Genomic DNA, 24,672 nt, shown 5'->3' with positions numbered 1-24,672 from the left:
TTGGCTTCCATTATTCGGTAACGAGCAATATACTTCGATCCCTTAACTACCTCAAAATATAAATTTTAAAAAATCTAATTTTATCTTGAATAATACAGTGTGATTGAGGACACACTTAATATTAGGCAACATAAAAACTAAAAAAATGAAAAACAGACTATAGAACATGAAGGGTCAACCCCATACATAAGCATCTAACTGCCCTGGAGCCTTTCGTGCCCCAAAGCGGTCTGAGCTCACAGACAAGGGAAGTCTCCAACCTCCCTCTGTTATTTCCTGGGTGCTGGTGCATACATGTGCCTTCCTCCCTCCCACTCGATTCTCTTCCAGTTCACCATCACTTATCAACATCAACCCACCTCACCCATCGCCATCTCTTTCTGCTTCCTTAAGCACTCCTATTCTCCTGGAATAAAGCCTCATACCTTCTGTTCCACCATTCTCTAATACCACACAAGTTCCTTTCACTGTTTTTGTTCCTTTAGTTCCTTTATATTTAGAAATACCTTCTGCAACTCTTCCTGGTTTCCCCCATAACCTGATCACCTTCAAAAACCTAACTGCAGCTGCTACCATTGTTTCTTCTTTCACGTCCATGACTCATTAACATTTCTTTCAACCACCAAAGCGTCATTTTAATGTTGTTGTCTCTTTCCCTCATTAAATAACAGAAAGTGTCTCGTAGGCTCATTCATAATAGTAAGGAATGCCCATACATATCCATCACAGACCTCTCAAACATCCATCCTGCTCTTAATCACCATCTCCATTGTGACCTTGATGAATCTGCTCGCACACATGCGCACTCCATTGGTTTTTATAAGGTGGTCCTGTAGGGTTTCAATCCACACCTTTCCAAAAATTCCCTCATCTCTTGCAAAGTTGGTTGAGTACTATAATCTATTACCGCACATGTGAACAACCTTCTCTTCTAAAAATACTTCTCGGAACTTTGATGTCGTTGCTATAGGTTATCTGCCTAATGAATACCATTTTGATCCACTTGGCACTGACATCCATGATAACGGCAGCAAAGCACAGAGATTCAGAGAGACTCATAAATGGCCAATTAAATCTAAGCAAATCATAACCCATGCATCCCTAGGTTATCAATATGTTGACCTGTCTGTCCACCCACCTTCAGTCCTTTCTCCCCTTCCTTACTCACTCTGCAGTCCACTACCCATTTTGATACTCCTTGAACAAGATTTGGCCACCAGAACCCTATTTTAATATGCTTGTTATGGTCTGACCTAGATGACTCATCGGCCAATATAATTACCATTTGCATACATTTTTGGAGGTACAAATCTGTCATCTTGCATTATCACGCCATCATCGCACACTGAAAGTTTGTGCACATTTTTGCAATAATGTGTACTGCTCATCAGAACACAACTTTCTCTCTTACAATATTCCCTTATTAAAGTAGGCCACTCTAGTACCAAGACTTGGGATTGCAATTTCTGCTTTAATGTCTGGTTTCACTTCTCATTTTTTATTTATTTTTGCAATGGGCATTTGTTTTCCTTTTTATGAACATATGCACACCACCTTTAAACGGAGGTATTTTTTCATAAAGCTGCAGGGAACCCTCATCTGTCACCCCACTCAGAAGCTTCTGATACACCAATAGTCTTAGATGTCAATTCACTGAACTGCCGGGGGTAGAGGAAGTGACATCACACACCCATTGACCTCTACTTTCAGTTACGCACACATACTTATACATACACTGAAATTCACACTTACATACTCTCTCTCACATAAACACACTCACCCGCAAGCACGCACACTTTATTATGAGAATTTTTTACTTATCTCACCTGCCATGGAAGGGCATATTCCAGCTAATTGTACTCCATTTTTATTACACTAATAGTGAATTATATATTATTATTCACTATTAATAAAAAAGGACGGAAAACAAAGACAGTGGAGCCCCATCTTATGTCCATAAGGACTAGCTGTGCCATCTCTGAGGCCACGGGTCGCAAAGGCAGTGACAGGGATAGCAAAGGGTAAACCAGGGGTCACTGCTGCGACCCATGGCAATCCCTAAATTACGTCCATTACAATAGCTCTCTAGGCATTGAAAGGAAGAGACAGCTCTTTTCAGAGCAAAGGGCAAGTCTTGCTTTTGAAGAATCGCTATGAAGTAACTGATGCAGAAACGTGAGATTTTCCAAATTCTTAAACCTCTGTTCAATGACTAGGATGATTGTGGCAATCTTTTTGAAGTTCGAATGTCTCCTTTTTTCACCAGCAAATGTCGCTCTTTTTTTAACACATACTGATGTTGCAAAGTTTGCTAGAACAAGGGCATGAATCAGCGAATGAGTGAGTGAACTGTGACAGTACATTCCTTTTTCAGAATTTTGGCAACTATAGTTTGCCCTCTGGCAATTTGTTATCAATTTAATTATTTACTATATCTAATTAATTTTAAGAGGAAGGTAGGAAACTGCAGTGTTGGAGTGGCCTATCGAGCACTCTGCCACTACAGGATGAGCCGGTTTGAAAGGGCCCGTATGAAGGCTGTTTTTTGGGGGGCGTGAAGCGGCCCACTGGATCAATACAAACTGCCACACACTGGGCCTTTCAGGCCAGTCCATCGAGGAGTGCCAAAGTGCCTAACAGGCCAGTCCGGCACTGGGAATTATAGAATGGGTGTCCTCTGAAAAAAGCACATCTGGCAGTGCCAAAGTGCCCGAGTGCCCGACAGGCCATTCTAACACTGGGGGTTAGAGAATAGGGCCTAAAGCCTGCGGGACATGAATGCAGTGGAGGAGGCCTCGGGTGTATGAGGCACGTGCACAGGGCTGGTTCTTACCTGCTGTCTGGAAAGGAAGCTTCCCATGTCTTAAGTAAACTGAAACTTCAACCGGGCTCCTCAGGTGTTATCCAGCCAGGGAATGTGGATCACTAAGAAGGCAATGAGGCCTCCACATTCCTGCTGCAGGTTCTGACGTCATTGAGCACATCACAAAGCCATCATTGGCTGGGCTTTGAAACGAACCTCAACACGTCTCTGTCACACCATGAGGGACTTTTAATGACTGAGTATGAATTGTGGAATGACCTCATAAGTGTCTGTTGGAGGTTTGCAGTGGACAACTCTAATGTGTGCGTGTAATGGCTGCCAAGCTGCAGCTTGTGCTGGGGATGTGTTAGAGGGGCTTACTAAAGGACATCCAGAAAAAGCGCCAAGGCCGCTTCCGAATGAGATGTTTAGAAAGCCTGAGGAGAAATGAAAGGAGCATCAGTGAGCACCGAGGATGCTGAACTATTCTAAAAAATTCGAAGTTATGTTGAGGGCGTGCTAAACGCAGAAAAAGCTGTAAGTACGAAAAAACGCAGTGAAAAAAATTAGGATAATAAAAACATAGCCCGAAAAAAAGTTGGGCAGGAAACAAATAAGTAGTAAGGGTTAGAATAATGGTACTGGTTAAGGTATGTATTGTTTAAGAGAAAGGTTAAACAGGAATGGAGTGGGTTGATTAAAGGAAGAAAGAACAGAAGGGGGGAGGAGGTGGGGGATCTACCTTCAGATAAAATTAGGAAATTAGATCTGGAATTCCCGAAAAAAATAATACCAGATTTTAGGAAAAAAAAGGAAAAAAGAGGAACTCGAAATGAAACATTCAGGGGTAGTGACGACTTGTTATGTGCGCGGGTGTCGTCTGTTCAGTGAGGGAGAACGGTTGCTATTATCCATGTATTTACAGACATACACGAAGGAGACCCCATATTCTTGCACAAAGGCATGTTGAAGAGTTGTAACACGTGTTTATACAGGAACATCATCAAGACCTTTTTTGTTTTGCAATTCTTCATTGATTAGTTAACACATCACAATACATTGCAAAGGGAGAAACATCAAAGAATGAACACAGGACCTCAGAACATTAGAAACAAGGCCTATAAATGGTCAAAAGTCGCCAAGATTATAGTTCAATAACAATATGTAGTTCTGTACATATATTAGGGTGAGGACTAAAGCTTAAACTAGAGTTCGAATCCCTTAGGAAGGCCCCCAGTAGGACAGACCGATTGCAGACATGAAGTCGCCCTGGAGCATCTAGAGACATGCTGAGGCGTGGGTGCAGGGGTGAAAGGGACAGTCAACGGTCAATGTCATGCATAAACATGCATCTTCACGGGGAGCGACGGGGGGTGAGGAAAAAAGTAAGTGGGGGAGAGGAGGGGAGAAAAGGTGGTTCAAAGGGGAGGGTATGGGGATGGAGGAGTAGGGGGAAGTTGGGGGAGGTACACTGATGTGTAGGTGTGACCACCCAAGGAGGCAGGGGGGCGGTGTATGGGTAGTTGAATGGGTATATGAAGGGGGGTATCTAGGATTAGTGTACATCGGCATGGAGGAAGGGCCTATCTTGCAGGTTGTAGATGATTCATTCATGGGAGGCCATCTGATACATTGACTCAAGCGATTCATCATGAGAAGAGGCTGTAGGGGAACGCCAGGATATATATCTTGGCTATCTCTTGGCTGTGGTGAGTGCCATGTGTAGGAGGCGGTTCTGCAGGCAAGATGGATCTGGGCCCCCCTCCGTGTCGTGTAAGAAGATCAGGAGAGAGGGTTCAAGGCTGGGAAGATCTCTCTCAGCGTGTTCCCCACCGCATCCCAACAAGGCTGAATGGAGGGGCAGTCACACAGGATGTGCAATAGGTCACAATGGGCATGGGGGCAATGGCAACAATTCACATGGGGCAATAGTCCTGCTGCCCTCAGTTTCACGGTCCAATGCCAGTCGTGTGGGGTTTTAAAGAGGCAGAATTTCATCTGAGCTTCTCGTGCCCCACAATCACGTGCCTCTGATAAATGGCCCAATCTTCTATATCATAGTCCACCTGTAGCACCATCTGCCACTTTGTGCAAAGAGTGTTTGAAAGAGGCAGTGAGAATAGATCGTGGTTCAGGAGGGTATAGCGGCCCAACATCACTCCTGGGAAGGTACCCCACGTCCCAAGGTAGGAGACCACGTGGGAAGACTGGAGAGTTCAAGGGCGCACTCCCAGACACTGATTAAGACAGTGTTGGAGCTGTAGATATATCCACGATTGTTGCGGTGGGAGGCCAAACTCATTGTGGAGAACTGTAAAGGGCTTAATGCTACCTCTATCCAAGATCTGTCTCAGGCGATACCGCTGAGCGCCAACTTTCCCAGTCCAGCATCTTTCCTCCAATTTGCAGGCTGACGCATGTTCGTTAAGGCGGGGCTCCACCCCAAACAGGTGGTGAGCTTGTCACCAAGATTTCATAATGGCCTGTTCCATTGGATTGGTAGGGCATAACTTTGAACCACCATCACCATAGAGTGGGGTTAGTCCCTGAGGACGCCGTAGTGGCGTGCATTCCGTCTGTACCCAGAGTGGTGGGTCCAGTGTCATGGGGAGAATGAAAGCAAGGTGAGAGAGGTGGAGGACTAATGCATAGTGTTCCACTGATGGTAAGTCCAATCTGCTGCATGAGCGGTGGGCCAGGAGTTTGGCACTGGCTAGACGTGGTCGGGATGTCCTCCAGACAAAGGTTCATATGCACCTGTCTACCGAGCGTAATATGGAAAGAGGGGCAGCATGCCAAGGGTGTATGTGTACAGTGGTAATGTAACCATGCACACTGTCTGCCCTCTCCCGCACAGGGAGAGGCCCAATTGTGAACATTTCTTGAAATCTTACTTCGTGAGGGTGAGCAAGGGGGCGAGATTGTCTGCCAGCCTGCGGTCCAAGCTTCTATTGACATAGATCCCCAGGAACTTGAGATGTGACAGCCTCCAGCGGATTGGGAAGTCAGCAATAGCTGCGCTAGTGATCACGTGTGACAAGGGTAGTGCCTCACTCTTATCTCAGTTTACCTTATAAACCAACAGCGTCATAAATTTGGTAAGGATTTCTTGCTGTGCCTGAGTGAGTGTGTGAGGGCTGTGAGGGTGAGTAGTACATTGTCTGCGTAGAGATGGACATGCCACCAGGTATGGGGACACCGAATATGAGTGGGGAGTGTCAGATGGAGGCCGCCAGTAGTTCCATAGCCAAAAGGAACAGCAGAGGTGACATTGGACGGCGTTGTCAAGTTCCACAATATAAGGGGAACGGATCTGACAGGAAGCCCCCACAGTTCACCTGAGCCGTGGGTGAGTCGTAAAGCCAGCGGACTTTGGCTCTAAAATTGGCACCCAGGCCAAAGCATTGTAGGATCTCGAAGAGGTACCACCACTAGATCCTGTCGAGCGCCTTTTCAGCATCTAGGGAGAGAGCTAGGGTTTCATGTTGTAATTCTCTGGCTGACCATAAGGTGTGCACAAGGGTACAGAGGTAGTTCCTGGATGAGCGACAGGGTACAAATCCCACCTGTGTATGGTGGATGAAGGATGGGATCACCTTCCTGAGGCAGGCCATGGGGACTCCTGCCAGAATCTAAATATCCCCGTTGTGAACGGAGATGGGCCTATAGCTCCCACAGAACAAGGGATACTTTCCTGGCTTTGACAGGACTGCTACTGATACCTTATTAGAGACCGAACCTAAGGAGCCCGAGTGTTCTGTCTCACATAAGGCCTTGTACAGGGAATCAACTACATCCTTACCCACCCACTTATAGAATTCTGCAGGGAATCCAGGGAATCCAACTTCCCAGGGAGCCTTATGGTGGGAAGCTTGTAGATGGCCTGAGCTATGTCTTATTTGCTTATTTCGCCCTCTAATAAACTAATAAACTCCTGCTGTCGGAGTTGAGGCCTGGGATGTGTTTGCCATCTAAAAATGCAGCAAGATGGGCGGGATCTTCCTCTGTCTCCTGGGTGTAGAGAGTCAGGTAGAAGTCTGCGAATTCGCAGACAATGCCTTGGGGGCAGGTGAGGATAGTGCAGTCCGCGGCCTGGATAGCTGGGATGGCTAGTGCTGCCTCTTGTTGATGCAATTGGGCTGCCAAGAAACAGCCTGCCCTTTTCTCCTAGTTCATAGTTATGTCCCTTTAGATGTTGAAGGGCATATTCCGCCTGTGAGGCATACCAGGCATTGAGATCCATTCTAGCCCATTCGAGAAGGCAGCGCACGGAGGGGGAAGGGTCCTCAGTGTAGCAGCGGGTGAGTCAATATCTCAGCCTCAAGGTCCTTCTGTTGGGATAGTCTCTGGGCATCGACGTGGGCTATGTCCCTCATGAGCTGTCCACCTAAGGTCACCTTAGCGGCTGCCCACTGAACCTGTGGGAAAGAAACCAACTCCTTATTGTAGGTTAGAGACGTGGGAGCGTAAATGGGCCATGCCTTCGGCTTGCAGTACCGTGAGCCATTCAGGGCCAATGGTTTATGTCCCAGGGTTGTGAGTGCCAGGTCCAAAGTAAGTATGACAGGGGAGTGGTCAGAGAGCGCAGCCTCCAAGATCCGGGACTCACTGACAAGTGCCACTGTCCAGTGGGAGGTCAAGCAGTAGTCTAACTTAGATTGAGTACCGTGGACTGGTGACAGGAAGGTATATTCCTGGTCATCCGAGTGTGAGAGGCGCCAGTGGTCCACCGGGCCATGATCCAACAGTACGTCTCCTATAAGAGCCCTGTCAGTGGTCTTGCTAAGTAAGGTCCAGAGGGCCAGTGCGGATAAGCACAGCATCGTAGACCAGGTTCCAGTCTCCTCTGAGAAGGTAACGGGAGGCTCCTATCTCTGTCAGGAGGTAGTTGAGTTGGAGGAAGAGAAGACGTTTGGAGCCCGTAGGGGCGTATATGGAGCCGACACACAGTATGCGTTCGGCAAGTTTAAGTTTCGCAAGTCGTAGTGACCATCTGGGTCAGACCAGGTCTTAAGGACAGTAAATGGTAACTAGCAATGCAAAAGGATCGCAATGCTGCATTTCCTGGTCAGTTCGTGTCTAGCTGTTGCTAACAGTCCCACCCAGTCACGACACAATTTCTCAGATTCCAGGTGGAAGAGGTGTGTTTCCTGAAAAAAGGCCACATCCACGTGCTTAGATTGCAGGTAGTACAGTACCTTTTTCTACTTTATATAGTGCATTAGGCCGTTAACTTTCCAGGAGAGGGTACACCAAGAGGAGGGGGCAAAAGGACCTGGGGCAGACATCAGGGCTGTAGAGGGGTTAAGCAGTGGGAGCGGACTTCAAGAGAATGACAAGAACGGGACCAGAAGGGAGGGAGAGGAGGAAAGGCGGAGGAGGGAGGGAAAGATCAGGGGGGGGGATGGCATGGCAGGGACCCTTCGGTCGTGATGAAGAAGGAGATGGCAGCTACAGCTAGTGATGCTGGGAAAGATGAAACCAAGAAAAGAGAAGAAAGGGAGGGGAGAGTGGAAGGAGAAATGTTCCAATGGGTCGGCACTGAGCCGAGGAGGTGACTGCGGGTCTAAACCTGCACAGCCAACTTGTCAGCTGTCCCATGTCGAGGGGGGACAGGGGAAGCAGGTAATGATGAACCAGGACAACAGCAAAGATGGGGGAAAGAGGAGGGGGGAGGGGTAGCATGGGCCCATTCCCGGGAGGAGGAGACTCAGGAACCCAGAGTGCGTGCAAGAGCGCAAAGGTTTGGTTCAGATGTGTGTGCCGGGGGTGGGTGTCGGTTGTGCAACTATCCATCCTTGTATTTGGGCATATCGTGGCACACAATTGCCGCAGGGTGGTGGAATTGTGGGGTCGGCGGCGGAGCATAGGGTGGCCCAGGAGCGGGCCTGTCCAACACCATACAATTTTTGCAGTGATCAACATGAGATATCATGGCAATGTATTAATAGCCTGTCTAACATCGGTACGGTGCGGGTGTAAGAGATTCAGCTATTGTGGGGCAACAGGCCTCTTAACCATATAGAGACATTCTGGTACATAACTGTGTGGTTGCACTGTCTTGAAACCTGAAACAGAACATGTGACAGCCGTTCTTATACAATTATGACCAATCTGTTTTATGCGTAGCAAGAAAACTGCAGTGGAATAGAGCTATATAGGGTACTAGTCCCCACATCGGCACAGAGGCACACAGAAATGCAAACATACTTTACATCATTGTTCAAAGAGAGGGCTGGCAGTGGCCATCCCAAACAGATAATAGAAGAACTAAGCGGATAAACAGCATTGACATCAGTAGTGTAGGTGCTAAGGATATATCTATTTGTCCGCCTTGTGGGTGCCATACAGTTCCATAGTCAGCAGCTGATACAAAAGGACAAAGTAAATTGGTAGAGGTCGAGCCTCATCCCTCTGGGGGGAGGGTTTTAGCTGGACTCTGGATTTGTTTCTACCCCGATCTTGAGTGAGGGCCGCCACCACTTCAAGGGCAGATTCTGTGATCTGGCAGGTCGCTCAGTGACCGTACCCCATCTTTGGTTCCCACCAGAGCCCTAGCCGCCGCTGGAGGTGACAGGGAGAGAGGGTGTGTCTGGGAGGGGGAGGCAGTCGGTGGATCCGGGGGGGGGGTTGTGATCCATTGGCTGGTCAAGGAGGCCTTCCAGATACAGACGCAATGCATCCGGGTCAAAGAAGTCTCTGGACCTGCAGCCTTTTATTATCCACATCAAGGCAGGTTTAAACAGTCCAAATTTAATGTCCAGCTTCCGTAGTTGGGGTCGGAGGGCCAAGAACGCCTTCCTCTTGTTGTTGGTTTCACCGGATAAATCTGCAGTTGTGCTCCTCGAAGATGTACGGGCAGTGGGCGCAGGCAGCACCTGTAGCACTTGGTCGTGCCACACGAAGCATGCTATTGTGGGACGTGCCCTCCTCGAAGTCTCTTTGTAAGGGGGACCCATCCTGTGGGCCTGCTGGAATTCCAGGGGAGAGGAGAACGCGAGGCCAGTAAAGGTCGGAAGGCTCATTGAGGAAGGCCCTAGCATCTCATTCTGGAAATCCGAAGAACCGTATATTGTCTCTACAGCTTCTATCCTCTAGATACGTGAGCATATTCCGGAGGTACAGCAGTTTCTGGTCTCTATCCGGTATGGTGTCAAGTCTGTCCTCCATGGTCGCAAGCCAGTGTTCCATCCCCATCACCCTATCCTGGAATCCAGCAATGTCAATCTGGATTGATCTAGATTCCGCAAAAATGTTCAAGATTTTAGAGTCCATGCCCTCCAGCCGGTGGCCAACTGTGGTCTTCTCCTGTAATATACGGTCCATTGTGATATCTTGTCACAGGCATGCAGAGGTTTCTGCTGAGCCAGAGTCAGTGAGCACCTGTGGAGAGGTCTTGGCGCATTGCTGGGAGATGGCCTCTGAGAAAACCAGCTGGCAGGCGAGTTTCCCAGAGGATTTGCCATCGGGCATCACTGGATCAGGTTCTTGCAAAGGGCAGAGATCTGGTCTCCTGGAGAGGCTCAGTGGTTTGCCCCAGGGTACAGGAGGGAAGGCAGCACCCCCTGTGGCGGTTGGCAATAAAAGAGCAAACCGTCCTAGTGCAGGCGTGGGCCCCAATGGCGTGGTTGAGGCTTTGGGTCCTCGTACGACCACTCTATTGCATTGCAGGGACGGAAAGTGGGTCCCCCCCTGCAATAGTGTTGGCTTGGTGAAAGGTGGATCGGAATCACTTAGCAACAAGGAGAGCTGTGGCAGGAGAGGGTTTAACCTGTGACCTGGGGGAGAGAAGCATCCAACAAAATTTGTGGCTATGGTTTGCGTCCTCACAATTGCCGTTTCCTCATAAGGAGTAGCGCAGTCAGCAGGCGGGATTAGAGTCCGGGTAGCATATCATAGTCTTTGTAGTTGTCCCCGGTGGCTGCCGATGCAGAGATCAGGTGAGGGGCAATATACTCCCGGTGGTCATGTGTGGCGGGTTGATCCAGGTGTCATCCCCTAGGGAGTGGGCCCATCTGCAGTGTAGGGGAGACCACCTCAGGGTCCTCTGTGGTGAATGGGTGGAGTCAGAGCATGCAGTGGACCCTCTACTGGTGAGGGTTGGGTAGGCCCAATACCTTCTCATCACCTGCATCTGGTTCACCATAGGCGGAATCCAGGGAGCAGCCAGACAGCGCTTACCCTGCACAGGGAGAAGGGAGAGGGATGGTCCAGCAGATGGGAGGCAGCAACTAGAACGTGATGGTGCAGCGGGCACTGTGCCAGGTAGGCGCAGAGCGCAAGGCACTGGGCAGTGTTCCTGAGGGGATCGGGGGTCCCCAGATTCAAGACGTAAAGCCGGGGTCCCTATGAAATCATGTTGCAGTCCAAAATGCGAAGCGGATGGTGACCCAGACTGGTTACGGAAGTGCCTGTGGTGTGTGACTCCAAACATAATGTTGGGCCCTCCAGGGCAACCTGCCCTAGTGGTTGTTGGCCGAGGGAGGGGAAGAGTGGTGGTCATGGACCCACTCTGGCATTTATGGCAGTAGGAGAAGTAGCTTACCACAAGGTCTTTGTGGGCAGAGGCCAGCAGGGGGTCCAAGTCAGGCATGTCCCGCAGGCTTCTGCTGTCGGCCCCACTGCCGTGGGTTAAAACGAGCCCGTGGTGTTCCTCACCATTGTATGGCCAGGGCCAGGTTGTAGGCCAAGGAACGCGCAGCAGGTGCCATGTCGCTGCAGCAGATCAGCTCTAAGCGTCAGCATGCTGTTGCGGCCTCGGGTATTGTGGGGGAAAAGGTATGGGTGCCCCTACTGCTCCGTAAGCTCTGCCACCACTCTCTGATGTGCTCCGGCACATGGAGCCCTACTAGAAAGCAACCATCTTTACTCGTGGCCATACCACGCCACCAAGACCTTTAATGTATGTGCACGTATCTCTTGGGTGGTGCACTTTCTAAACAACTTGGTAGACACCTTCTGTATATAGGAACAAGCTTGGTGGGACCTCTCATTTATCGACATTGGAGGAACTGAAGACACCTAATATAAATGTTGATAGGAACATGGAAAGGACCTCATACAAGTTAATGGGAGAATAGAGAAAAACTCATGTCCATGTTATTAGGAGCATGAAGGAGACCTCATTCATGTTTATAGGATCATGGAGGAGTAATACGATTTTGTTTTTAAAAAGCATGGCAGAGAACCCATATAGATGCTAATAGGAACATAAAGGAGTCTACATACATTTTAATATGTATACCCCTGGTTTGTTGGTGTGCTGCTTTTTTATTTTACCCCTAAAGGGGAGGTCTACTACTCCATGTACATATCCCCCAGTGGATATACACTGTAGTCTCCTCAGGACTTTACCTTTCCCGTGCACCCTGTCGTGTGGGAGGCATACAGGCAACCTCTTCACTGATAGCTTTACGGATAGGTCCATGTCCCATCTGCATTCATCCTGACCCACTTAAAACGCTATCACTACAACTGTTGAATGCTGCTCTCTGCCAGGCAGAGACACAGCACCTTGCCACACACTTTAATCTTTCAGGGTATACCTACCAGTGCAATGCAGCAATTTTTGAGGCAATACATGACTGTACATGATCTCTTAAAATGTTTAAATATGGTTTGTTATAGATAGACAGATAGGTAGATAGATAGATAGATAGATAGATAGATAGATAGATAGATAGATAGATAGATAGATAGAGTAACAAAACTTTGAAAGCTTAGAATGCCACAGAAAGTATGCAAAATATATGCTTGAGTTCTTGGTACATCCCAGGTTTCGGTGGAGAGCTGCTCCTGTTTATGGAGCACATCTTCAATCCCAACAGCACTCTAAATCTGCCCAGCTCTTTTCTTTCTGTCAATGGATTAGTGAAGTTCTACCACTCTGAGCCACAACAAGCTGAAAAATGGCAAAGGCACAGTAATGCAGCTCTGAATTTGTTTAATATAGGCTAAGTCAACCTGAAATGAGTAAACCCAGCTCCTGACACGTGTTGCACTCTTATTAGAGTTATTCAGAGAAACAGACTTGTATACAAGGGGCACATAGTATAGGTCCAATCCAAATGTACAAGCTCGGCATAGAAAGTATGAAAATCACAAGCATTCTCTAGATCAGTGGTTCTTAACTTTGTGACTTCTGTGAAACCCCACTTAATCATTACTGGAATTTGGGGACTCTCACTGAATCATTACTGGGATCTTGGGACTCCGCAGAATCATTTCTAGAAACTGGGAACACTGGCATAAGCAATTTCGACAATGTGAGCCGACGTACACAAAAATACAGAAACAAGCATTCATCACATAAACTAACAAATGGTGAAAAAATGTATTTAATTCTCAAGGAAATATAAAAAAAAATCAAAATTTTAAAAAGAAAGGTGGGCCTTTTCTAAATTCATCAAGGTCACCTATACTGATATTCAATTTGATGCACTTGCACTGCTCCCACAAATCAATCTGAGGATAACAACTTTGGGCCTGATTTAGAACTTGGCAGAGGATATCCCGTCTGCCGTCTTATGGTCCCTTTATATCCTATGGAGATCATAATACAGCGAACGGAATATCCGTCACAATTGTGATGGAGCATTCCGTCGGCTAAGTTCTAAATCAGGCCATTAATTTTTATCCTACAATTTCACAATCCTTCATAATTATACAACGTTTTAAAACTTTCAGTTTTGCAGTTTGCCTTATTTTATATCCGTTGTTAACCTGTTAATATCATTTAATTTTCTCAGCTGCTACAGTCCCTTGAGTAAGCATTGTGGACAGCCAGGGGTCCCTGGGCCATAGGTTAAGAACTATTGCTCTAAATCACTTCCTGCTACCCCGAGGCCATTCGACAAGATTCCCATTTGGAGTCTTCCCCTTTGCAAATCACTCCGCCCTTTAGGTGTCAGTATCTGACCAATGGTTTGCAAATGGAATTGCAGCCTCAAAATATTGATGCATTCCATTGTGACTTCTACATAGTAGAGAATGCCCCTTTCACATTCCCTGGTTTGATTTGCAGTGGGTTGCAAAACTTCTTTTACATGTTGGAAAGAGTTTTTTTACTCATATTTCAAAACATTTTTTTGTGGTTTTAAACCCTGTGATTTTGCGAATCGCAGGGTTTGTGACCACATAATCGTTTTGTAAATCGGACACATAATTCAGTATTTAATTAAAAATATTGTTCACAGAATGGTATGGTTATATAAGTTAGGAAAGTTAAATTAATGGGCCACGTAGCGGTAAATGAGTTTCAATGCGTTCAACACATTAATAAACGTCAATAACATTTTTATAATGCTTCGTTATCCATTTACCTTTCTTATTTTTGCAAATACAAATGTATCATCGTCCTTCACATATGGACGTACCATTGTGTGACTTTTGAAGGGTTTACAGTGGGCTAATTGGCTGAAACTGCCCTATAGTCATAAATTGTCATTAAAGAAGTTCCTGTGGGCTCCTCGGTCCTCGACTTTGAAAGACCGCCCTTCTAGTATAGACTGTTACGTGAAGGGGCTTGAAGTACTCTTTCAAATGAAAATTTGAGTCTTCAATGCTTTCGAGAAAAATACATTAATTCTTCCAGGGTAATAAAAACAGAATGTACCACTTTCCGAAAATGGGATTAGCTAAAGTTAGTTACACCCAACACATTTTTCACCCTTCCGAGTAGCACTGTCAAGCTTTCTCAAAGTGAAAAACACACTGCTTTTTATCAAATCATGTTTGACAAAATATAAGTGAAAAATACAATTTCTGTCATGAAAACCTCCACTACCACCAACATTAAAAGGAGGGTTTTTGTGGGATGTTGTATCTATGTTTTATTATACTTGTAACGTAGTTTACTGTAACCCGTGAGGGTACCCAGGCACTGTGCTTTGTAGTTAATTTTATGGAAGTATGGTCCAGTACAGTAAAAATGTAATTCTCCTGGTGGGGACGCGTCCATCTGTGTTGGCTGGAGGCAGGACCCTTAGCCCTAGAAACCCTTGCACGCGGGGGGCTACCACATCATCTGCGCACCCAGAAGCGCTATTTTAGACTCCGCTGACCCCCGCAGCATGAGATGCGTTCGTCCATGTTGGCTGGGGGCAGGACTCTTAGCCCTGGGAACACTTGAAGGTGGGATGACTGCCATGTTATCTGCGAGCCCTGGAGGCGCTATTTTAGACTCCGCTGACTCCCGCAGCAGGGGAAGAGTACATCTGTGTTGGCTGGGGGCAGGGATTCTTAGCCCCAGGAACCCTTTCTTGCAGGAGGACCACCACGTCATCTGCACACTCAGAGGCGCTATTTTAGGCTCCACTGACTCCAGCAGCGTGTGACACGTTCGTCTGTGTTGGCTGGGGTACGACTCTTAGCCTCAGGAACCCTTGCAGACTGGAGGGCCGCCACATCATCTGCACACCAAGAGGTGCTATTTTAGACTGCTGACTCCCGCAGCGTGGGACGGTCCTGGGCATGGGCGAAGTCTGGGCTAAGAGCAGGCCCATCCACGGCCATTTTAGGCCTAGCTACTCCTCTTGGCCCACCTTTCAACTGCCTACATTCCATCCCGAACTGACTTGAGCTGGTGACAAAGTGGTTGAAGCATGGGCAAAAGGAAAACACAGCAGGTAACTCAGCAGGAGATACTATAACAACACAGGACTCCTTCCTGGTCTGAGATGCAGGCTGTAGGGTCTGCAGGATCGATCGCAAAAGAAGAGGCTGTGCCGCTGGTCAATTGATAATACTCTTTATTAGACGTTAACACCGTACTTCCCTAGACTAACTTTCGCGGCTTCGCGCTCAACTTTTATTCCCTAGGATACGTCATGCGGGGGCACTAACATTAGGCCCACGCATGAAGGGGACCCTAGAGCAACACCCCTGCAAAACAGTGCAGGGTGGGCTGGCCCAGCCAAAAGGGCCGATGCTACAATCCTCCCCAACTGGAGAGGAACAAACAAAACTCAGAACAACACATAAACATGATTAGTGAAGGAAAATTAAAAGGACACAGACATAGGAGCCAGGACACGCGTGCCCCTGCGCACAAGTTCTGGATACACAGGGCTGTGTCATCAGTCTGACACAAAATCAGCATAGCGTCTGGAGGGGTAAGGATTTTGCCTCAGGTTATAACCATCATCACTGTGCCTCCCAGCTGGCTGTCGGGGCTCCCTGCTGGTGCTCTGTGGCTCGGGCTGCAGGGAGCATGGTGCCCCATGTGGATCGGTATCCGTGGTCACTGCCGCCGGGCGCTCTGCCGAATCGGGAGTGTCAGGGTGAGGTTGAGTGGCATCTGAATCGTTAGGCTCCTCGGGCGCAGCGGTGCCTTCACTGTCCCACCCTGACTGGGTGGCTGTCGAGAAGTGTTTGAAATGAGACACGTTTCGGGTCACAGTCTCTGATCCCTTTGTCGCAGTTAACATGGTCCCCTTAACTGCTGTCACCACCCATGGGTTGGCTTCGAATGGCAACCAGAACTTCCCTCCTGGGTGACGGTCTTTGATCAGGGCGGCGGCCACAATTCAGACTGATACCAGGCGGGTTCGCCGCCTCTGCGAGGCGTACTCGTTGGTGTGTGATCTCCACTGGGCTAAGTGGGTCTGGGGTTCTGGCTGTGTTTTCCACACTGGGTGGTGCGGTATGACATCGGTCACAGTCTGGCCAAAACAGAGTTGGCTTGGGGCAACCCGGGTGGTGGCATGGGTTGTGACCCGGTATTCTCGGAGGTGTACATGGAGCTTTCAACATTCTGCGAGTCGGCTACTGCAATTCGGATCACCTTGGTTAGGGTTTTTACAAATCGCTCCACCTCTCCTTTTGTTGCGGCCACCGGGGTGTGATGCGGCAGTGTCTGGTGTTCCGTGACCTTAGGAATTCAGCCCACTCCCAGCTGTTTAAGGGGGGCCCGTTGTCAGAGCGGACTTCGTCAAATAGGCCGTGCGTGGCCATCAGTTTCTCCATCTTGGGGATGACCGCCATAGCTGACGCGGACGGCACGATCTCTACTCCGGGGTAGTGCGAGAAATCGTCCACCACCAGCAAGTGTGATCCATCAGGTAGGCACCCAAAATCTGCACTGACTCTCTCCCAAGGGGCAGTAGTGCCTTCTTCTGTGATGACTGGCGCTGGGGGATCAGGTGGCCCACTGGCCTGGCAGACTGCACACCCCTTGACTACTTCCTCCACTTGCTGGTCTATGCCAGGGAACCAGACTTTACTCCTGAGTCTGTTTTTTGATTTGACGATGCCCTGGTGGGCTCCATGCACCAGGAGCACTGCTCTAGCCGTCAGGCAGGTAGGCAGTATGAGGCAGAATCCCCATAGTAGGCACCCTTCTTTGCTCACTGACAGCTCATGCCTGACACTGAAGAGCGCCTGGAGCTTGGCTCGGGCGTCTGCAGTGCGGTTGGCCACTGGGTGTTGCAGCGGGCGCCAGTCTCCTGATTTTGCAGCTTTTATGGCTATTTGCAGACAGCCATCCTGATTGGTAGCCTCCACTACTTCGGTGAGAGGTATTGGCAGTGGGCTGGCTCGGTTAACTACCACAGACGTACTCTTCTGTTTCTAGTGCTTCTTCCACTTCCTGCGGGGTTGCTGGGCAAGCATGACAGGATAGGAAGTCAGCCGGGTTTCGGGCGCCTGGGCGATACTCTACGCTGAAGTCGTACTCCTGCAGCTGAAGTATCCACTTCTCGATTCGTGTCGGAGGCTTCGAGGATGACCCTTTGAAGAGTGATAGTAGCGGCTTGTGGTCTGTGACTATGGTGAAGGCTTTGTCATAGAGATGGAGGTGGAAGTGACAACACCCCCAGTGGATAGCGATGGCCTCCCGCTCTATCTGAGAGTATTGTTGTTCTGTTGGAGTGAGGGTCCGACTGGCGAACGCGATGGGTGCCCAGTCTCCGCAGTCCTGTTTCTGCGCTAGGACGGCGCCTAGCCCGGTGAGGCTGGCATCTACCACCAGCTGTGATTCGTCAAAGAAGGTGAGGGTGGTTTTCAAGGATAGGGCTTTCTTCATGTCCTCAAAAGCCTTCTGCTGCTCGGCATCCCAGACCCACGGGTGGTCGGCTCGGGTCAGCACTGGTAGAGGGCCAGTTAGGTCTGACAGATTCTTTATGAACCAGCCACAGTATGTGACCATCCCAAGAAAGCTGTGGACTCTGTAGGTGTATGTGGGTGCTGGGCTTTCCTGGATGTCTTTGACCTTGAGGGGGTCTGGACAGATGCCTTGTTCAGAGAAACAGTAACCAAAGAAGCTTATGTGCCTTTTGAGAAACTCACACTTTTCTTTGTGGAGCGTTAGACCTCTCTCTTGCAGTCTGACAAATACTGCTCGGACCCTCGCCAGGTGGTCCTCCAGAGTGGGGGCATTAACTAGGATACCATCACTTACATTGAGGACCCGGACGAGTCCTCTCAGGACCTCCTTGATCCTCCTCGGCAGTGCTGGAGATGCCAAAATTGAGACAGATGCACCTCCAGAGGCTGGTATGGGTGGAGAAGGTGGTGATCGGACATGAGGCAATCTGGTGGTACCCCGACCAAAGGTCCGTTTTGGAGAACCATTTGGACCCTGGGAGCTCCCCCATGATGTCTTCAATGGTTGGTGTCAGACGCCTCTCCCTTCTGATGGCTTGATTGGGGAGGTGCATTTCCACAGAGATCCTGACAGCATTCGGTTGCTTAGGTTTCTTCGCAACAACGATGGGAGATACCCTCGGAGAGGGTCCGGACACCTTTTCGATTATGCCGGCTTGTTCCAGTACGAGGAGTTCACTTTCGACTTTGGGCCGTAGATGGAATGCTACCCGCCTGTGCCTGAGGGCAACGGGGGCTACCGACACATCTATATGGAGTTTGAGGGGTGGGCCCTTTAGGCATCAGATGATCTCGAACAGTGGGCTAAAGTCTCTTAGTAGGCTATCTAGACCATTGGCGTGAATGCTGAATGCCAACTGTACAGGTTGAGGCTCTGAGCGGTGCAGCAGCCAAGCAGGAACCCTGTTTCTTCTCGTGATACATAGATTTTGGTTGTGATTTTCAAGTCTTCGTGGGCAACGTTAGTTGTGAAGACGCCAGCTATGTCAAGCGGGCGTCTGCTTTCCGAAAGCATGGACTTGTGCTGAGGTGGGTCTTAGTGGTGGTGGGTCTGTGAGTGTTTGGTATACATCTTTGGCCAAGAGGTTAATCGACACACTGGTAGTCAAATTAGAGTTGAAACACACTGGTGGTGCAGCACCACTTGACACGTGGGCAGTCATCAGTTGCCGATGGTGTGTATGACATGAATTACCTGTTGGTCGTCGTCCATGTCGATGTCAGATGCAGCACTGGGAGAGGCAGTTACAGCTCGGACGGTCTTTTTGGTAGTGGGCATCTTTAGTGTGGAGTGGCAGACTTTCGCGAAGTGGTTGAGCTTGCCACACGCGCTGCAAGTTTTTCCTCAGACTGGGCAGCCTGCAGGATGCGTTAGTGGGTTTCTGAACAATCTGCAGACCTTGTCTCTGGGTTTTCCTCTCGGGATGTCAGTCTTGCTTTTTGGTGTGTGTGCAATTACTGCATTGACGGGTTCCATCTTCACTTGGACGCCTGGCGTCTGTTCCATGTGCGCTGCTCTCGTTTTGGATAACTCTTGTGAGAGGCATAGGGTGAGGATGTCTCTAATCCGCATGTTTGGTTCCTGTAGGATGCGCTCCCAAAGTTTTGACGATGAACAGCCCTGGATAAATTGAGCTCTTATTTCGTCTTCCTCATCAGGCAATGTGCACATGCTGGCTAACTCTCTTAGGTGCGCGTAGAACACGTCTACTGATTCGTCAGAGGTTTGGTGCGCCTGCCGGAGTAAGAAACGTTCATAGTCTGGGTTGGCATATGGTTCGAAGTGTGCCTTGATTGCCTCATTGAGCATGATGGACGTGTGTGGTTTTGACTCGTGCACAGACTTGGAAATCTTGTGGATGTCCACCCCGCCTAGATGGAGAAGTAGGGGTCTCTTCCGTTCCTCTTTTACTTCGAGGGCCTCAAAGTAGGATTTGAGGCGTTCCAGCAACGCCTTCCATCTTGCAGCCTGGGTGGGAGGTGCACCGGTGACGGTGAATGGTTCCAGGGCTGGAATGCCTGCCATGGTACCAATAGCAAGGGTGCCACACAGACGTGGGAGGAGCAGCACAGGACACCATAGTTAGGATAAGGCGGAGAGGACTTGACTCCAGAGCACGCAAACAAAATGTCTTGCCACTTGTTAATAGCTGGGGCTGGTACCTGCAGAATGAGCCTTATGAGAGTCTCCTCTGTGGCCACACGACTGACACTGGGGTGAGGCTGCCACAGGTCGCTGGTAGGCACGTGGGGAAATGAGCAGACGAGCTCTGCAGGCTGGACAGGTTCTGCTGACAGCGTGCGGTAGTTGTGGGAGAGGCTGGGAGAAAACACCTCTCTTGGAGATCCACAGGCGGGGACTCAGGCACCTTGCCATCAGTGAGGTACATGGCCCGCTCCAAGGCTTCAGGCAAGGTTCAGAGGGTCCCACCCGCAAATGCGCATTATGCTTCGTCAAGGGTATGCAACTGTATATAAATACCACAAAGCAATGTGAGGCTGCTTTTCTCGTTAGTTTTAGGGCGCATATAAATAACTCCCAAATCGCAATTAGAGAAACGCCCTTTATGTCTAACTAACTTTTCCAGAGGGCATGAAATTAAAATGTTACAGCTCGTGTGATGAATAAAAATTGCTTTGTGTGAGGGATCTGTGTAATTTTTTGTCACTCTGTGATGCTATAGAAAAAAGTGAATTAATTCAGCATGAGGAGACTCTAGGTCAGTTTTCTGTACTTGGCACTGGGCTTCGAGGTCCAAATAAACGATGTTATTCTCATTCCTCCCTACGGATTTTTTTTGCGGGGTTCCACAGTCCTGACTAATAAGGAACCACAGTAGAACGTCTGCAGTTTTTCTAATTTATCCGGCCCAAGACTCCACAACATATTAATCAGGGGCCCAACTTCAATAAACAGTGGTGTCTCTTTAATAAGCCGCTGCTGAAGCACCTGAGCCAAAAAAAATGTGCACATAGGCACCGGACACAGGAACCAGAAAGGGTATCTTGGTTGGCAAAGACAGTTGTAGGGAAACTGCAGGAAGCTGGATGCAGGCGATGTAGACAAAAACATAAAGGGGCTATTCTTGAGCCTGACAATTTAATTTTATTGGCCTTTCATTGGAGTAAACTTAGACACTCTCGAACAGACACACATGCAGACACACACACTATCAAGTACAGGGGTGACAGTAACACGTTTTTGTGTTACTTAGCCCCATGGGGGCATTCCATGGGTGGTACATGGGTGTCCCTATGCAACCACCCATGGCTTTATGCAAAGCCCTATCTACCAAAAAACATGAGACTGGGTTTTGCACAGAAAAATAACACCTTTTAAAACCAGGCGTTAAAAGGAAAAAGGTTTTCATTTCTCCTTTCTTTTCTGGCTTTGCATGTATGCTGCACTATTCAGCACACATACAACATATGAAAAGTCTTATAAGTTGTCTAGGCATAGTATTTTGTACTGGAAAGGTTCCCTTCCATAACAAAACCTAAACTAAACTCACGCACACACCTTTGCCTTATGGCACAAAAGTGTGTGCATGACGCACAGTAGCAAAAATCTACACCGGTGCTAGGGAGAGGGGAGAAGAGAACCTTATCTGTGTAGATATGACCCTTGCATGCTCACTCCCTGTCACACAATGCAGCACAGCAATTTTGAGTGCTGCGCTGCTTTTGGTGAAAGTTTGATAAATCTGGCCCTAAATATGTTCTAGTTTACTTAATTGGTTACAAAGAGGCTGCATTTTAAAATATCTTACAGGGCTAAGATTGTTAATGCAGCTCTGGGTGAGTTCAGTGTTTCTTCAAATCACAGCTCTGACTCATAAAATAGGATAGAGGGTTATTATATCTTGCATTCTTAAAGTGCATTCACATCTCTCACTTATGGGTGTTGAAAGTCAAAAACCTTCCTTCAAGTCATAGTTTCCCTAAAATACTTGTGAAGTGATAAGATTTGTGTTTTTGTTTCCTTCCATCGCTTTGAGGTTTAGGTGTTAGGCTCCAGATGGCTACCAGCCAGGATGATACTGGAAACACAGAAGGGCTGCTTGCCCTTGAAATTAGTCTTTTGTTTGTGCCTGCTAGAAGTCCAAATAAAAAAAGCTTGCTTGCCACCTGCAGGTTTCTGCATCATCCAGAATGTAGACAATGTGCAGTTGCTGCTGCATTGTGTGCCAGTGTTGGAGAAGGACCCCAGAACTAATTCACCACAATTCCTGTATCAGCCAGATCCTAGATCCAACCCAGATACAGCTTCCAGAATCAATACCTGGCAAGATCCCCCAACTTTCCAGCACTTGGTTTTATCATTATTTGTTGCTGTGCTTAGGCATGAGGCAGAAGATAAAAGGAGCAAGGATAAAACACTTTAGCATTAAGCAAGTGAATGGCTTGATAAATATTGTGAATGCACTGTGGCCCTTGTGGGAAATGTTTTCATATTTTACAAGCATGAAGTTGAGCATATGCAAGTGTTGTTATAGTAGTGTGAAAACAGCTACAGACATGGAAGATTCCAGTTACATACAATCTTATATTATCCTTTACTATCATGTACAGATATTTGGGTCTGAATTGCCCTGGGGAAGTCTTCTTCCATTGACTACTGTACAACTTTAGAGCTCACACATGAGTGGCAGAGGAGCAACTTGCATGAACAGACATTATACAGCCAACCATTGCATATACTGTGGGGGAACCTTCAGAGGGGCAGCCCAGATTAATGGGATAATGTCAGCTACACTATGTGTTTTAGATTAACCAAGCGATCCTAGTATATGAAGTGCCCAGGGAGTAGATTGGGTGCTTGTGCCCAATTTCTGGGCTGGTGGGACACTTTGACCTTACAAAAGGGACTGCAGATGTTGCCCCTTCAGTAAAGCAGTGGTATCTCAATGGGGCGTACCCAGATTTTCAAGGGGATGTAGCCCCATGCAAATGATGGAAATGTATTTTCTCCACACCTGTGTCATATTATGAATGTGGGCACAGAGGCAAAGAGGCAATCAGGAGGGTCACAGACTGTGCTCCACACAAAGGCAAAGAGGCCATCAGGAGGGTCACAGACTGTGCTCCACACAAAAGAGTTGGTACACAGTCAGTGCATCCGTCAAGGCCACCTGCTGAAAGGGAGTAAAAAAAAATCCCTTAGATTTGTCCAGGTAACCACTGCAGACAGGTGCAGTCACTCGCTGTAACTACGTGCAGGGGGATGTATTTCTCCTTTTGAAGTGCATGCCAGGTGCTGCCTGCATTGTGGAGGATGGAGCTGCTGCTTCAAACAACTGCTCTGTCTTTCATTCATGAACTGGCCAAAGGGCAGCCATGAGCTCACAGCTCCGCTGAGGGCCCCAGGAATTGTAAAGGAATCACCCAGGTGACTGGATGCTATACAAGTATCTATGCTAAATGCTGAATGCTAAATTGACCGAGTAAACCTGTTGCCTGTAAAGAATATTTGATGCATATGTTTACATGAGTAGCTGCCTGACCCATGTTTCCTCTCTTCTCATACTTAGGTGGCGAACCTGCTCCGTCTTTTCCAGATCCCGCAGATTAGCTATGCCTCCACAAGTGCCAAGCTCAGCGACAAGACGCGCTATGACTATTTTGCTCGTACTGTGCCACCAGACTTTTACCAGGCCAAGGCCATGGCTGAGATTCTTCGCTTCTTTAACTGGACCTATGTTTCCACTGTTGCCTCTGAGGGTGACTACGGTGAGACTGGCATTGAAGCATTTGAGCATGAGGCACGTGCCCGAAACATCTGCATTGCTACCTCGGAGAAGGTGGGGCGTTCCATGAACAAGAAAACCTTCGAAGGTGTGATCAGGGCCCTCATGCAGAAGCCCAGCGCTCGAGTGGTGGTCCTCTTCACCAAGATTGAGGATGCCAGGGAGCTCCTGGCTGCTGCCCAGCGAATCAACACTTCCTTCACTTGGGTTGCAAGTGATGGCTGGGGTGCCCTTGAGAGTGTGGTCACTGGGTCAGAGGGGGTGGCTGATGGTGCCATTACCATTGAGCTAGCTGCCTACCCCATCCAAGAATTTTCTGTGTACTTTAGGAACCTGGACCCGTACAACAACAGCCGCAACCCCTGGTTCCGTGAGTTCTGGGGGTACAAGTTCCACTGTAGTTTGCAGAATCAAGAATGTGGCATGAACTCCCTCAAGGCAGTGAAGTTTGAGCAAGAGTCTAAGATCATGTTTGTTGTAAATGCCGTTTATGCCATGGCAAATGCACTGCACAACATGCACCAGGCCCTGTGCCCCAATTCAACCCGACTTTGTGATGCCATGAAACCTGTCAATGGCAGGAAATTTTACAAGGAGTACATGCTGAATGTCAAGTTTGATGGTGAGTTGTAGGGCATTTCAGTAGGTCAAGGGGTAGACTGAAGCAGATGAAAAGGAAAACAAAGCAAGGGTAGAGAACGCCCCAAGTGTGTATGTGATATCATTATATGAAAACATCAATCCGGTGCTGTAACTCATTCAGGTGTACCAGGGTCTCCTTGTGTGGACTTGAAGGTCATGACTTTGAAAACCTGATCCCCCTAATATGGCAGTACTTGTCACTGCCGTAGCTTCATAGGCTGCCGTTGATGCCCTCCTATCAGTTTCCAAGCTTCTTATATCTGTGGTGTCTGCTGAGGTGACGCTAAAGGTGTACAACTTTCCTTGCTGTAGATTCTCCCTTGCTGCAGATATGGGATTTCCATGCCCACCCTCTCTACAATTCTTTATACCCACAAG

General features: G+C 48.3%; 1 protein-coding gene across 1 annotated transcript in view; it reads left to right on the top strand.

Moving 5' to 3' along the window:
- The window catches only part of GRM2 (glutamate metabotropic receptor 2), a 438,947-nt gene that overhangs the window by 329,962 nt on the left and 84,313 nt on the right, over positions 1-24,672 (top strand). The window contains exon 3 of the mRNA XM_069206753.1: positions 23,437-24,274. Coding sequence (XP_069062854.1) covers positions 23,437-24,274 — 838 coding nt within the window. The remainder of the gene's footprint in view (positions 1-23,436; positions 24,275-24,672) is intronic.

This window comes from Pleurodeles waltl, chromosome 9 (genome assembly GCF_031143425.1).
Source record: "Pleurodeles waltl isolate 20211129_DDA chromosome 9, aPleWal1.hap1.20221129, whole genome shotgun sequence".
In the NCBI taxonomy this organism is placed as follows: Eukaryota; Metazoa; Chordata; class Amphibia; order Caudata; family Salamandridae; genus Pleurodeles; species Pleurodeles waltl.
This window is presented reverse-complemented; position numbering and strand designations above follow the sequence as displayed.